At 39.4% G+C, this 15,810-nt stretch overlaps 1 protein-coding gene across 1 annotated transcript; it reads left to right on the forward strand.

Moving 5' to 3' along the window:
* Nucleotides 1-4,699: 4,699 nt before the first annotated feature.
* Nucleotides 4,700-14,326, forward strand: LOC132281487 (uncharacterized). The gene is made up of 3 exons (XM_059783187.1): nucleotides 4,700-6,658; nucleotides 6,761-7,556; nucleotides 14,286-14,326. Exons 1-3 carry the CDS (start codon nucleotides 5,324-5,326, stop codon nucleotides 14,324-14,326), a joined length of 2,172 nt encoding a protein of 723 aa, XP_059639170.1. The 5' UTR covers nucleotides 4,700-5,323.
* Nucleotides 14,327-15,810: the final 1,484 nt, after the last annotated feature.

The following is a 15,810-nucleotide window of genomic DNA, read 5'->3' on the forward strand; positions in this document are numbered from 1 at the left end:
TATATATATTTGATTATATTAATATTATATATATATATATATATATATATATATATATATAGGGCAAATCATTTCAGCCTCCCAAATATATATAGTTTTAGGGCAAATCATTTTAGCCTCACAAATCGCCTCCATCCCTATTCACTTGTTCTCAACTCTGAAATTGCCCCTCTCTCTCTCTGCAACAGCAAACTACAAAATCTACAAGAATCAGATGTTCAAAACCCATATATTTAACTTTATCTATCTGGCTTCAAGAATCAAAAATCCAAAATCGATTAGCTCTATCAAAACCCATATCGGCCATATCATTTCAGATTGTTCAAAAAATCAAAACCCATATCTTTTAGTTTCCATATCCCGCTGTTCCAGTTCGGGTTCGCGTTCGCAAGCTTCAGCCACTGTCTCAAGCTTGCTCCCCTCTCTTTCTTTGCAACTGCTAACTTGTATGTATGGGTTTTGTTTTAATTTTTTTTCTGTAATTCTATTTTATGATCAAGGTCTGTAATTCTTCTTCTTCTTCTTTGTTTTTTTTTTGTAATCAATGTCTGTAATTCTTGTTTTGCAAACTAAATCCTATTTGGTGAAATTTTTTATGATCTTTTTTAAATATATATATATATATATATATATAGATAGACACACACACACACAATAATATATTTGAAACCCCCCACCCCCCCATCTCTCCTCTCTCCCTGAAATAGCTACGGCTATTTCTTGTGCTACAATTGGCATAAGCAATAGCAAAGTTAAAAATAGCAGCCAAAATAACATTGCATTGGAAAACATTTTTTTAAGCCAACTTGCTATATTTTGAATTGGCAACCCATATGTCAGCCGCATTGAAGATGCTCTTTCCCTATCCTGAATATGCAGTGGCCTGATATGGTAAAAACGCCTTTGCAAAATCATTTTAAAGAAGCATAATTATAAAATGTAATAAAATTACTCACACCCACTAATTACGCCAATTAAACAATGCAAATATTACCACTAATTACGCCAATTAAACAATGCAAATATATGTATATATATATATATATATGCAATAGACATATTCAAGTAAATTCAAAGCCTCGTCATTGTCTATTTGTCACTTTTGTTTTACTTGTTTAATCAATTAAGTTTTTCACTTTAGAAAGTTCTGATTTTCATATGGAATATAAAAAGATTAAATTAAATTGAACAAAAACATGTGATATATATATGTGTGTGCAATGGGAGTAATTAAAGTTAACAATCAGTTATAACATGTGGTGTTTTGTGTGTAATCAGTAGAGTATTATTAGCAGTGATATTAATATTTTGAGTGTATAAGTTTTTAGGTTTAAAAATAAAATCGCGTCTTAATTTTTTTTTAAAAATCATGTTTGAATAGTGCGAAAGAAATGTCGTTGATCAATTATATGGATAAAGACGAAGTGAGTGGCCTGGGCGGAAGTATCCCCTTTACCTCTCAAAATGAATAATAAGAATTTATATTTTTAAATGGATAAAGCAGGTATGTGAGTGGTGTGTGTTTATTACAATGAAAAATAAAATAAAATTATATAGATAAAGATTCGAATAGAATATATATTATATAATAGTATGAAAAATAAAATAAAATTGAGTGCGATAAGTTTAGGGTTAGTTTAGTTACTATTGAAAATGGACCTTCAAAGTAAGCCCAATGGTAAATCAAATAAATCCAAACATTATTCAACTAGCTTGGTTTAAGGGATTGTTTGGATTTGGTTACACTCGAATAAGAAAACCCATTTGGCATTGGACTGATTTTGACAACCTTCTAATATTTTTAAAAATGTTAAGTTTGGATTTTTTTTGGTTTGTCCTCCAAACAAAATCAATATATATAATATTCTTCGCCAATTAAGAAAAAAATATTAGGTTTGGATTGTTTTTGGTTCGTCCTCCAAACGAATCGAATATATAATTTTATTTTATTTATTTATTTTTTTTTTTGTTTTTTTGTTTTTTTTTTGGTTCTAAGTAACATATCTTGAATCTTGTACCAAAGAGTTGAACCATGCAAATTTACGTCATCGTAGAAAAAAATACACAAATAATTCTTAAAAGATATAAAGAATGAGGGGAAATGCCCGATTTTGAAAATTTCCCCATTTTATAAGCTCACAACCTTAGTTTTATTTCATAAAAGTAGAGTTTTAAAGAGCTATCTGAATTTTAAATGTTCATTAACAATCAGAACTTTGTTTTATATTTGTTTGAATTTTAAGTTTTCAATGAAACTTTTTCACTTACAACTTTAAGTACAATTTAATATAAGGGAGACAATATTCGTACTCCACTTTTCTCCAATTGCACTACATTTATCTTTTTCTTTTAAAAGAAATTACTAAAAGGTCCTTAAATTCATTAATGCATTATCTCTTAATTTATAATGTCATAACTACCATTTACAACTATAACTTCTTCTTTTTTTATCTTCTTTACTTTATTTACTATTTTTTTTTCCTTTCTATTTGTTTTTTCCGGAGGTTCTCTCAAAGAAAATAATTTATTGATAATTTATTCCATAATGACTTTTTTTTTATACAATCTAAAGGGATATTTATTCAACAAAATTAACTTTTTTTTCAGTCAAAAGAGATATATATTTTTTTTTGGTAATTTTTTATAAGTCCTATCAAAAAAAATAATTTATTAGATAAAAATAACCTTTGTTTATTTTTTCTTTGGGTATTGTCAAAAAAGATAATTTATTCAATATAGATATATATATTTTTAATCCTCTTCTTTTCGTACTTTTTTTCCTTTTCTTTTGGGGATCTTGACAAAAATAATTTTCTTCAATAAATATGTTTTTTTGGGTTTTTTTTTTGTCATGTCAACAAAGATAATTTTTTTTAATGGTTACTTCTTTTTTTTTGTCCAGTCAAAAGAGGCAATTTATTCAACATAAATTTTTATTTTTTGGTCCCATAAAAAAAAATATTAGTCAATTTTTTTTTTTGTCTTGTCAAAAGAGACCTAAAATAATAAAGATTAAAGATAAGGTGAGAAATTCTAAAAGGACAATTTTGTCTTTTAAAAAGTAATAATTATTTATATGTAAAGTTAGAGTTATAATTTTTATTTCATTTAAAATTGTAATGCAAACATTGAAAAGTGGAGTCTCCCATAATTTAAGTGAGATTTATTATTTAAACTTCATAACAAAACATACTAAATTGAACAAACACGTAAAAAAATATGCCATAAATTGAATTCTATCTATTCATCGATAGGGATGGCAATTTCCTCCAACCCGCTGGGTTTCCGCACCGCTCCGCTTCTAATGGGGCGGATTTGGTAGCTCCATAAATGGGTTTGGGACGAAAATGGTAAAAGAATTGAAAACCCGAAGCGGGTTTGGGACGAAAATGGGGAAAACCCGAAGCGGGTTTGGGGCGGGGGCGGATTTAGTGATGCCCCCACCCCCGCCCCGCCCCCGATTATATATATATATATATATATATATATATATATATATTTAATTTAAGTGTCCATTAATATATATTGACTAAAAATTCGCTATAATTACTACTTACTAAAATTCTACAATTGTGCACGTGATTCAATCTTCAAAGATTCAAGATCTTAGTATTCTATCCTAAGTTCAGGAATTAATTAAACAGTTTCAACTTTACTGCAATTAAACGGAGTATACGGGGCGGAGTTGGTATTTTGTCTACCAGAGTAGGGGCGGGGATGGTATGCCAATTATAAATCCGTCTCGGAGTTGGAGCGAAATTGGTATGATGAATTTTTTAATGGGGCGGAGTAGGGTTTAGCCAACTCCATCCCAACTCCGCCCCATTGCCATCCTTATTCATCGAGTTGATCCATACAGTTAGTTCTCGACATATCTTAAGGGTTTACATCACAATCGCAAGTGATACCACGACTACAAACCTTGAATTGAATCTTATCTTTTGTAAATGTTTCGGGCATAAATCTAACTATCATTTTAGAGCACTATTATTTCACTCGACTCTAAAAAACCAATTTAGTGCCGACTCTAATTTATTATATAAGTGTCATGTGATTAGTAGAGTCCAATTTAAAAACGTATACTCAATCTCTCCTCTTTGCCTCCAATCTCTCGTCTTCACCCCCTGCAAATCACACACCTCGCACTCCTTACTTTAATTCCTCGGCTCTGGCCTAACACTGTGATCATTGGAGTCTTGTACATGAGAATTTGCCCGGAACAGACAAGCTTCTCCGATGACGGCCTCTATCTGGTGCCCTCCGATTGTAAAGGCACTTGCGAGAGAGCGCACTGAATTTTTCTTCTGCGTGAAATAAAAAAATCATCTATGCAAGACTATACCCTTTTTAAGCTCTCTTTGTTTTTATCTTTTGTCCAGATGGGTTGTGGAGACCCGATTAACCCATGAACCCATGAACCCAAGGTTATTCAAATCTCAGTTGAAAAAAAAAAAAAGATACAATTTCTGTTCAATGATGAAAAAGAGAACTAATGAAACGAAAAAGATTATGTAAACCTAGGTTAGACAAAAATTAAAAATTAAAAAAACTAACTTTCTCTCTTTAATTTTTTTCTTTTTTTTTTTTTTCATTTTTTTCTTTTTTATAGGTGAAAACCATAATTGAAGATAACTGAAGATGCAAGAAACTCCTTCTATTCTTTCTCTCTCTAGAATTCTTACACCTCAACCCGGAAAAAGATCCCCCTCCCCTTCATTCCAACTCCTATTTATAGATACTTACAAGATATTTACAAGATATTTACTAATTGCTGGACCTGGGCCTATTCCTCTGTAAGCCCTGGTCACCCTTGATGGGCTTACTCCCGCCCGGCCCATATGGCAGTGTCTTTCTATGGGCTGACCCAGCTGTTCGGACTGAAGGTTGTGTTTTGCGAGTCGGACCTGGCCCATGTCATCCAGGGCCTCCTCAACTGCCCCCATAATTGCCCCTTATTTAATAAGGGGTAATTATTGATGGCGTCTCATCATGACGCTGACGGCTCGAGATAACCACGTGGGGGAGCGAACGGTCAGATCCAGAATCAATGTTCCGGGGTTCGAGGGATTTCTTGCCTTCCCGACGCTTCGGCCCTCGGGCCCCTTTGCCTTTATAATGCTCTAGAATTCCACTTCACTTCCCTTTACCGTCTCCATCATCAGCCAAATCTCCCTCTTTCTAGAACTGTGCTAAGCCTTTTCCGGTGAAATCCTTCGAGAGTCATTCTCCCAGCGATCTTGCAGTCCTCCGAGGTTAGTTTCGTTCTTTTTACTTTCGGCAGGCTTCCATTTTCCCTCTTTTAGATTCTTCTTGCACTTCCACCATGGTTGTAGATCTGGGTGTTCTTCGTATGAGACTTAGACTTCCTGACAACATCGAAGTTAGGGTTTGCCCCCAAGACGTTAATATTACGACCGGCGCCGGCTTCCTGCCCGGCGAAGTCTTATTCACGAACCTTCAACTGAATGTTGTTAGGTTCCCTCTGCACCCTTTCTTTAGTTACGTCTTCAACAGATTGGGGATATCCCCTCTGCAGGTCAACCCCAACTTCTTTAGGATCATATCTGTTATGCTATTATTGATGCGTGACAGAAATCTGGACCTTGACCTCATAGACCTCCTTCTGTGCTATAAGGTCAGTAAGATCCGTACCAACGAGCCCTTCTACCACCTCTACCCGTTCGAGAAGATGTCCATATGCACTGACACAATAAAATCTGAAAAGGGTTGGAGGGATAGCATAGTGGGTATTAGCGGGGCTTGGTCTTCGCCGGCTGCAGAGGATTACCCAATCCCGAGCGCCTTTGGTGTCTGCTCTGTCTCCTCCTATAAAAAATTCAAATCCCATAAACATGACTGCCCCTGTGAAACATGCGTTCCTCGTTTTTGCACTTACTTATGCCGCTCCTTGGGAATTCCTTGTGATGACTTGAGCTACAGTGTTTGCAGGGATAGGAGTAACTACTTGAAGAGATACGTTCTGAACGATATTCCTTCCTGCTCAGATCTCCTCACTTCAGACAACCTCTTTGCGCTCTCATCACTCGGCTACAATATGAGCAGACTGCAGATTCCCTCTTTTGGCAGGAGGAAAAATACTCCCCCAGCCATTCCTGCTGCTGGGGCGACCTCCTCTCCAGCGTCGGCTTCTTCTTCGGCCACCATATCTGACACTGTCCCGAGCGCAGTGGCTACTAACCCTGTTGCCAGCGCCCCTGCTGCCAACCAGAACGCGCCCTCCCCAGCTACCATAGCTCCTGCTGCTGCGGGGGGCGGTCGGGACAAAGAGCGAGGCAAAAGGCCTCATCCTGACAGTGAGATCGATCCTGAGGAGGAGCCTCTTATTAGAAGGACCCGAGTCTCTGGGCCGGGTACTCTCTTGCACCGAGCGATCAGAGCTCCTTCTCCCTCTGGGCCTCCTGCAGCTGGTGGCTCTGCTTCTGCTTCAGGCCCCCCTTCTATCCCCAGCTTACCGCCATGGGCCCCTCGGTACACTCGAACGGATGGGACGTTCGTGAAACCGAACGAGACCATGCTGAAGGATGGCCAGACCGCTATGGCCTACTACAGGAGCATGTGGACTCCGAAGGACATTGAGGCGGCAAAGGGCCTTTCCCAGAAGGACGTGTTCAGTCGCTTTCCCCAATCTGCTATGGAGGTGACTTTTATTTTCTAACTCATGAATTCTCTTATATTACTTGGTCTTGCCTTTGCCCGTTCTGACTATTGGTTTAACCGTTCTTATTGTGCACCTATGCAGACATTGTTCGGGATGATGGCCATGCAGAAGCAGGTGGAAATGGGGAACGCCAGGGCCCGAAAGTATTCTGACAGCCTGGAGGTGGCTAATAAAGAAAACGACCTCCTTGCCATGAAGAATACCGAGGTGCTGGTTCGGCTTGACAAAGCCGAGCAAGAGGGAGATGTCCTGAAAAAGGAGAATGATTCCCTTCAGGATGAGAAGGACGCCCTCCAGCTTGAGAAGAGCGTCTGGCAGACTGAACAGGAATCACTCAGAGAAGAGAAGGCAGAACTCCAACGCCTTCTAGCTGATGAACAGTCTGCTCGGATGGCTTTTGAAAAAAGAGCTCTGGACGAGCGTACCGCTCTGATCGACGCTATCAGCAGAGTGGGTGGTGGGATGCTGGCCCTTCACGCTCGGTTCTCCAGGGTCGGAGCTCTTCGGTATGCTCAAGGATTCCGGGAAGGTTTCGCCGACCGGGTTCCGGATGAGGGACAGACCAGCTCCACTCCGGATGAGGTAGACAAGGATCTGGGGATCGAACCCCTGGGGGTCTATGTCGACCCAGAACCCACCGAAGCGGAACGTATATTTGATGAGTGCCAGGACATCGCATCCTCAAGGATCATCACAGCTCCTCCTACCGCTCTGCCACTGACCGCTCCCCAATCGTCAACCGTGGCTCCCTCTGTAGCCACTGCTGACGCTGAACCCCAGCCGAACGACTCAGTTATTCACCTGGATTCCCCACCTCATGAAGGTGAGGCGGCTGATGGGGCTGAGGAGGCGAATCGGCAAGACCAGGATGCTGTTGGTACTGAGGCGTCTAGCTAGGGCTCCTTCGAATTCTTCCAGTTCATATCTTCTTGTAATGATGGACATCTCTCTTTTGTAAACTAAATGTTCAATATTAATGAAATGGCCGAACTCTTTTTCTCTATGTGCTCTGTTCAACTTATCTTCAGTACATATATATCTTTTCTCTCTTTTTCTTTTTATATTAGCTTCGCTGTGTGTTTGTACGGCAAGTGCCTGGCGCTCAGCTAGAATGCCACTTGCCACTTGGCTTTAAATTTTTAGCAAGTGTCTGGCGTTCGGCTTATAGTGCTAGCTGCCACTTATCTTGCTTAAGTGCCTGGCGCTCGGCTAGAATGCCACTTGCCACTTGGCTTTAAATTTTTAGCAAGTGTCTGGCGTTCGGCTTATAGTACCAGCTGCCACTTATCTTGCTTAAGTGCCTGGCGCTCGGCTAGAATGCCACTTGCCACTTGGCTTTAAATTTTTAGCAAGTGTCTGGCGTTCGGCTTATAGTGCCAGCTGCCACTTATCTTGCTTAAGTGCCTGGCGCTCGGCTAGAATGCCACTTGCCACTTGGCTTTAAATTTTTAGCAAGTGTTTGGCGTTCGGCTTATAGTGCCAGCTGCCACTTATCTTGCTTAAGTGCCTGGCGCTCGGCTAGAATGCCACTTGCCACTTGGCTTTAAATTTTTAGCAAGTGTCTGGCGTTCGGCTTATAGTGCCAGCTGCCACTTATCTTGCTTAAGTGCCTGGCGCTCGGCTAGAATGCCACTTGCCACTTGGCTTTAAATTTTTAGCAAGTGTCTGGCGTTCGGCTTATAGTGCCAGCTGCCACTTATCTTGCTTAAGTGCCTGGCGCTCGGCTAGAATGCCACTTGCCACTTGGCTTTAAAATTTTTAGCAAGTGTTTGGCGTTCGGCTTATAGTGCCAGCTGCCACTTATCTTGCTTAAGTGCCTGGCGCTCGGCTAGAATGCCACTTGCCACTTGGCTTTAAATTTTTAGCAAGTGTCTGGCGTTCGGCTTATAGTGCCAGCTGCCACTTATCTTGCTTAAGTGCCTGGCGCTCGGCTAGAATGCCACTTGCCACTTGGCTTTAAATTTTTAGCAAGTGTCTGGCGTTCGGCTTATAGTGCCAGCTGCCACTTATCTTGCTTAAGTGCCTGGCGCTCGGCTAGAATGCCACTTGCCACTTGGCTTTAAATTTTTATAGTAGACCATTGGAAAAGAAAATTCTCTTTTTTTTTTGTAAATTCCAGTAACTTGCTCATTCATACGTATTTGATTGACAACAAATAACATCCAATTAAAGCCAGAACTTAGCTTCTATTGGTAGTACCTCTTCAGAGACGTGGCGTTCCAGGGCTTGCTGACCAACTTTCCCGCCATGGTTTCCAACGTATATGCCCCTTTGCCAATGACTTCTGCAATTCTGTATGGGCCTTCCCAGGGTGGCATCATTTTTTTGACCATCCCCACCTTTCTTTTCAGAACCAGATCGCCCGGGGCAAAATCCCTGTGTTTTACTCTCTTATTGTGACTATTCGCCAGCACTTGCTGATACGATGCTAGCCTTATAGCCGCTGCGTCCCTCCTTTCGTCTATCATGTCGAGGTTCAATCTTAACATCTTGTCGTTCTGATCCCGACTCCATGCTAAGCTTCTGATAGTGGGGACTAAATGCTCAACCGGTATAACTGCTTCGGTACCATACGCCATTGCGAACGGGCTCTCCCCAGTCGGCCGCCTTGGGGTGGTTCTGTAAGCCCATAGAACGTTCGGGAGTTCATCCAACCACTTCCCCTTATGATCTTCCAGCTTCTTCTTAATGCAGGCGAAAATGGTTCTGTTTGTGATTTCTGCTTGTCCGTTAGCCTGAGGATGACTTACTGCAGCCAACTTCTGGTTGATTCCATACTCCTCCAGCAGCTTTCTTACTTGCCTGCTGTCGAGGTTTGTGCCATTGTCCATGACTATTGTTCTGGGAACACCGAAGCGGCAGATAATGTTGTTCCAGATAAATCGTCTCACCTGAGTCTGAGTCACGCTAGGATACGGTTCTGCCTCCACCCATTTAGTGAAATAATCCGTGGCCAGTAACACATACTTGTTCTGAGCTCTTGCAGTTGGCAGAGGACCGACCACATCCATCCCCCATTGCGCGAAAGGCCACGGCGAGGCCATTACGTGCAATTCCTCAGGTGGTTGGTGGATCATTGGTCCATATCGTTGGCACTTATCGCACCTTCGAGAGAACTCCTCCGCATCTCTTGACATGTTTGGCCAGAAATACCCTTGTGTCATTGCTTTATGCGCTAACGATCTTCCCCCAGAATGATTGCCACACACACCCTCATGAATAGCTCGCAATACCTGCTGCGACTCCGCGGGGGTGACACATTTCAAGTACGGGCCAGAATAGGACCTTCTGTACAACTGGTTCCGCACGATGGTGTACTTGGCAGCATTCTTTTTGAGTTTCCTAGCTTCATCCCTTTGTATAGGCAAAACGCCATCTCGAATATAGGTAATGATTGGGTCAATCCAACTCGGTTCATACGGTATGACGTTGACTTGCCAAGGGTCCGAGTCCATCGGTTCTTCGAAAATGGACGGCTGGGTCACTACTCCCACTGGAATCACCCTCGCCAATGTTTCACCGCAACTCGAAGCACTGCATGCTAAACGGTCTGCATCTGCATTCTGTTCCCTCGGCAACTGTATGAATTCAATCTTTGCAAAGTCCTTGGCTCTACGCAGAACGGCAGAACGATATGCCCCCATCATGTCATCCTTGGTCGCGTACTCACCATTTACCTGCCGAACAATCAGCTGCGAGTCACTATACACTGTCAAACTTTTGATCTGTAGCTCTCTGGCCAACTTTAATCCATTTAGCAACGCCTCGTATTCCGCTTCATTATTGGTGGCTCGGAACTCAAGTCTGAGTGCTTGGCTCAAGGAAGTACCCTCTGAGGTTTGCAGTTTGATCCCAATCCCAGCCCCCATCTGGTTAGAGGAGCCATCCACAAAAAGTTTCCAAGAGCCGCTTCTAAGGTCCTCTTCCGTATCTTCGGCATCACATTCTAGTAGGAAATCGGCCACCGCTTGCCCTTTAATAGCTGTTCTCGGCTCGTACGTTATGTCAAATGAACTCAACTATATGGCCCACTTTGTCATTCTGCCCGAGAGCTCTGGCTTGTGCATGAGCGTTCTGATTGGGAAAGTTGTTAGAACAGCTATGGGGTGGGATTCAAAATAATGCCTTAACTTTCTCTTTGCATTTACAAGTGCGAGTACCACCCGTTCGGCCTTTGAGTATCTTCTTTCTGCCTCCATCAGTGTTTTGCTTACATAAAATACCGGGTATTGCACCCCTTCCTTGCAACGAATCAGAACGGCACTCGTCGCGACACCAGATACTCCAAGATATAGAAATAACTTTTCTTCCGGTTCTGGGGCTGATAGGACTGGTGGGTTCTGCATATATTGCTTCAAATGAGTCAATGCCTGTCGTTGCTCATCCCCCCAGACCTGCCTTCCATGGCTCCGAATCGTGTCAAAGAATGGTTTGCAGTGGTCTGACAACTTTGAAATAAATCGACTTAATGCAGCTATTCGTCCTGTTAGGGCTTGCACCTCTCTGATCGTCTTTGGCTCGGCATTCTTAATCAAAGCCTCTGCTTGAGCGGGGCTAACTTCGATGCCCCTACGGTTGACCACGTGTCCCAGAAACTGCCCGGAACTCACACCGAACGAGCACTTGGTCGGATTGAGCCTCATCCCATATCGCTTTAGTACATCAAATACCTCTTGCAGATGCTTCAGATGATCATCCTTTTTCCTACTCTTTACCACCATATCATCAATATAGGCTTCGACAGTCTTACCCATTTGATTCTTAAAAACTTTGCTGACAAGTCGTTGATAAGTTGCTCCCGCATTCTTTAATCCAAAAGGCATAACTTTGTAGCAGTATGTTCCTCGCTCGGTGACAAAAGAAGTTTTTTCTTCATCTGCGGGGTCCATAGGAATCTGATTATAACCTGAATATGCGTCCAGAAAGGTTAAACGCTCATACCCCGTGGTGGCATCCACCATTTGATCAATTTTAGGCAACGGGAAGCTGTCCTTCGGACAGGCTTTGTTTAAATTGGTGAAATCAATGCATACGCGCCATTTCCCATTTTTCTTCTGCACCACAACGACGTTGGACAACCACTCAGGGTAGTGCACCTCTCTGATAAATCCCGCATCAAGCAGCCTATCAACTTCTTCCGTTATGATCTGATTACGTTCTGGAGCAAATCTTCGCTGCTTCTGTTTCACTGGTTTGAAATTAGGATTGACATTTAGGGAATGACAGGAGACGGAAGGACTAATTCCAGGCATGTCGAGGTGACTCCATGCAAATACGTCGACATTGTGGGACAAGAAATCCACTAGCTCTTGCTGCTCTTCTCTGGTCAGTCTTATACCCACTCTGGTAGTTCGTTCTGGCCTGGACTGATCGATCTGCACATCCAGAAGGGGCTCCTCGGTCAAGTCGGCTGACTCCTCCACCCTATTCTGCTCGAGTGGAGGTTCCTGTAATTGCTATCTGGGGCTTGTCGACCGGACGGGCGCCTTTCCTTTCCCTGCATGCTTTAGTGTGACGGAATAACACTCTTTGGCTGCGACCTGATCCCCCCGAATGTCTATCACTTTATCTCCATCGGGCCCGAGGCACCTCATGACCTGATGCAGAGTTGAGGGTACACCTCGGACTCTGTGAATCCATCCTCTTCCCATCAGGAGATTATACGAGGGGTGAATTTCCACAACCACAAAAGTTTCCATAAGAGCTCGCTCTGCAGCTTGAACTTCTACTTCCACCATCTCGACAGGTTCCACCCTCTTCCCATCGAACCCTAATAAGGGATTTCCGGTGGGCTTGAGCCTCTCTGGTTTAATGTCGAGCCTGTCAAATGTGTCCCTCGGCATAACATTCGCACTGCTCCCAGGATCGATCAGAACTCTGCGCACCAAGCAATCTGCCACTGTCAAACTGACTACCAACGGGTCGTCATGAGGCAGTTGAACACGCTGCAGGTCTGTCCAGTCGAACTTTATCTGCATTGACGGCGCCAATTGAAGATGCAAGAAACTCCTTCTATTCTTTCTCTCTCTAGAATTCTTACACCTCAACCCGGAAAAAGATCCCCCTCCCCTTCATTCCAACTCCTATTTATAGATACTTACAAGATATTTACTAATTGCTGGACCTGGGCCTATTCCTCTGTAAGCCCTGGTCACCCTTGATGGGCTTACTCCCGCCCGGCCCATATGGCAGTGTCTTTCTATGGGCTGACCCAGCTGTTCGGACTGAAGGTTGTGTTTTGCGAGTCGGACCTGGCCCATGTCATCCAGGGCCTCCTCAATAACAAAATTTTCACTTCTTTTCCACTTCCACGCAACAAAGTCTTTTAATGAAGAATGTATTTTGTAAAGTGAATGAATTTTAGGGAAAAAGATGTACGTATAAACAAAGAGGAAAAGGTAATTTTGTCTAAAATATATATTACATTTACTTGTTATTACGATTGGCATATGTCGGTTTTTTATCAATATGAGAAAGTCATCAAAAATATCATTTTTTATTATGTTTGGGAACACTGAGTCAGTGCCTTGGACTTAGAATTAGAGAAAATTTAATTCAAAATTAAAATAATTTTCGTCAATCCCAAATTCAAGGTACCGAAACATAACATAATTTTATTTATATTCAAAAAGTAACTTATAATCAAAATGTTAATAAGTTGAAAATAAACTTTTTACAAATATAAAAAACTTGTCACAATTCACTACTATTTTAAAAAGTAAAAGAACACACTATTTTTAAGTGATGATTATATTACTCTTATATTATAAAAAAGTTAAAATGGAGTGTAAATGTATTTTTAAAAATTGCTGATATTACTTTTTATTTCCAATTGTAACAACTCTACTTACCAACAAAATAGCACCCATGAACATGAAACTTTATATTCAAAAATTTAAGTCTTTTAAGATCCTTCAATGAGGGTAGTTTTGGTATTAAAGCTTTTTATCAAAATCCTCAAACTTGTAAACCTTTTAATAGAATCCAAAATTTTAAATAGAATTTAATATTTTAAGTGATATTTAACTTTTAATAACAAAGCACACTTTAAGTTGAATAAACACTTAAACATTAAACATTATACGTGAAATATTGATCCAAATGATTTCTCATCATCATTTCTCCTTTGTCACCTAAATATTGCTAATGAGACCAATAGATTTAATCACTTACAAATGCGGGTTCATACAATTCATACTAATTTCAAGATTTTTAGAGGGGGAGATGGTTTTAGTATTCCACATTTAACCCTCTCGATCTTTTAATTTTAATAATTGAAGTGATATATTCTCACTCTTCATCTCGATAAATACTCTATTACTTCTACTTTCATAATGACATGATATTACCAACTTATTAAATATAAATAATTAATAATAAGAAATATTAAAAGTAAAACACTTTTAATTGGATGATGACACAAATTACATAGTATCACTAATATAAAAAAATATTACTTTAATGAAGTATCCAATATTCCAAAAATTACTATTACAAAGGAAAGGGTAAAATAGTCATTTCAGTTATTAAATTTTAAAAAGGAGCACCTAAAATCAAATGTGGCAGTTATGTAATCTGATGTCGAAATCATTCTCTCTTTCGTCAGGTTCGTTGCATGGGGAAACAACAAAGTTTTTACTGCTTTAAGGAGAAAAATATATGAGGTCCAGCAAGGTATTATTTTTTTATTTTTAATTTTTTGGTTCATGTTGGATTATGTTGGTAGGTCCAGACTCTAGCATCAGCACTCCAAATTTCACATGAAAGCTCTTAACCAACTGGATTGCGAGGAATCAGCACAAAATGGGGAAATTGACTTGACCAACTTCAAATTCATTTTTTCTAGGCATTATTCTATTTTAAAGTTAATTCATTACAAGTATTGTAAATTTGAACATTCTGAATTTAATTTTCGCTAAATACAAAAATATTAATATTTAAATATTGTGTAATTTGCGAATGATTATACATATTTGAAATTTACCTTACAAACATATATCGGATGTAATCCTAAAATTACTTACATATTTTGATTTTTACTACTTTTTTTCTCTGTTATTAAGAAAAATAAAAAAATAAAAATAATGCAGAAGTTTTTGAAGGAAAAGAAAAGAAAAACAATGGATAGTTTTAACATTACTGTGTTGCTTTGATTAATGAACCAAAAGAAGTGAAAATATGCAACCTTTGTGTTTCGGAAAGATAGTGGAGAAAAAAAAAAGTTGTTTATTGTTATAAAAATAGTTGCTAAGAAATGGAATCAATAAATTATAGTGGGGTTGTATATATATATAAATATATATATATTTAAAAAAACGACTTATTTGGACAATCACACAGAGTAATTTATACAAATTGTCAATAATAATAATAAAATTATTATTATTATTTTTGTAGTGGAAATGGACTTGGTACGTACATATTATGTATTGGAAAACGTACCACTGTCAGTTATAAAACACGAATACTTTCACGAGATGTCATGTTTGTGTCAAACATTGTGTCCATCGACACTTCATAGACACTCTTAGACATATGTCTGACACTTTATGGTTGTGTCTATTATTTTAAAATAAATATAATTATTTTCGTACATTTAGGCGAAATATCTTGAACACTTAATCCATTCATTCCAGACAATTGACTAACAAATCTTACACTCATTATCTCGATAAAGCAAATACACGATTGTTCAGAAACAACATTTATGAACATAAATCAAAGTGTATGTAGTGCCCCATATATATATATATTTGGATTTTTCGACATATATATATATTTTTTCCAGATTTATTATTTATGAGCTTTGGTTTGCGTACCATGTAAGTTTCAAGAATCATTTAAGACATTTCTTTGAATTTAGAACTATTAAAAATGCATTACGATACATTTTAACATTTTTTTTATTTTTCGGTCCCAAAAGTCCCCGGTGGTCCTTGCCTCCCAAGGCCGGATTTTCATATTCGAAAAATTTTCTAATTTTATTGCATTTCATTATTTTATTAATTGGTGTGATATATATATATATATATATATATATATATATATATATTTGGCTAGATTTTTATGTGGCATTGTTGTAGTTATATTTGTATTTAAATGGCATGTTTGTAACTTTAGCACATGAGGTG

The sequence above is a fragment of the Cornus florida genome, unplaced genomic scaffold, assembly GCF_030987335.1.
Source record: "Cornus florida cultivar Cherokee Brave unplaced genomic scaffold, ASM3098733v1 CherokeeBrave_3.0.0_Hap2_Chr11, whole genome shotgun sequence".
Classification (NCBI taxonomy): Eukaryota; Viridiplantae; Streptophyta; class Magnoliopsida; order Cornales; family Cornaceae; genus Cornus; species Cornus florida.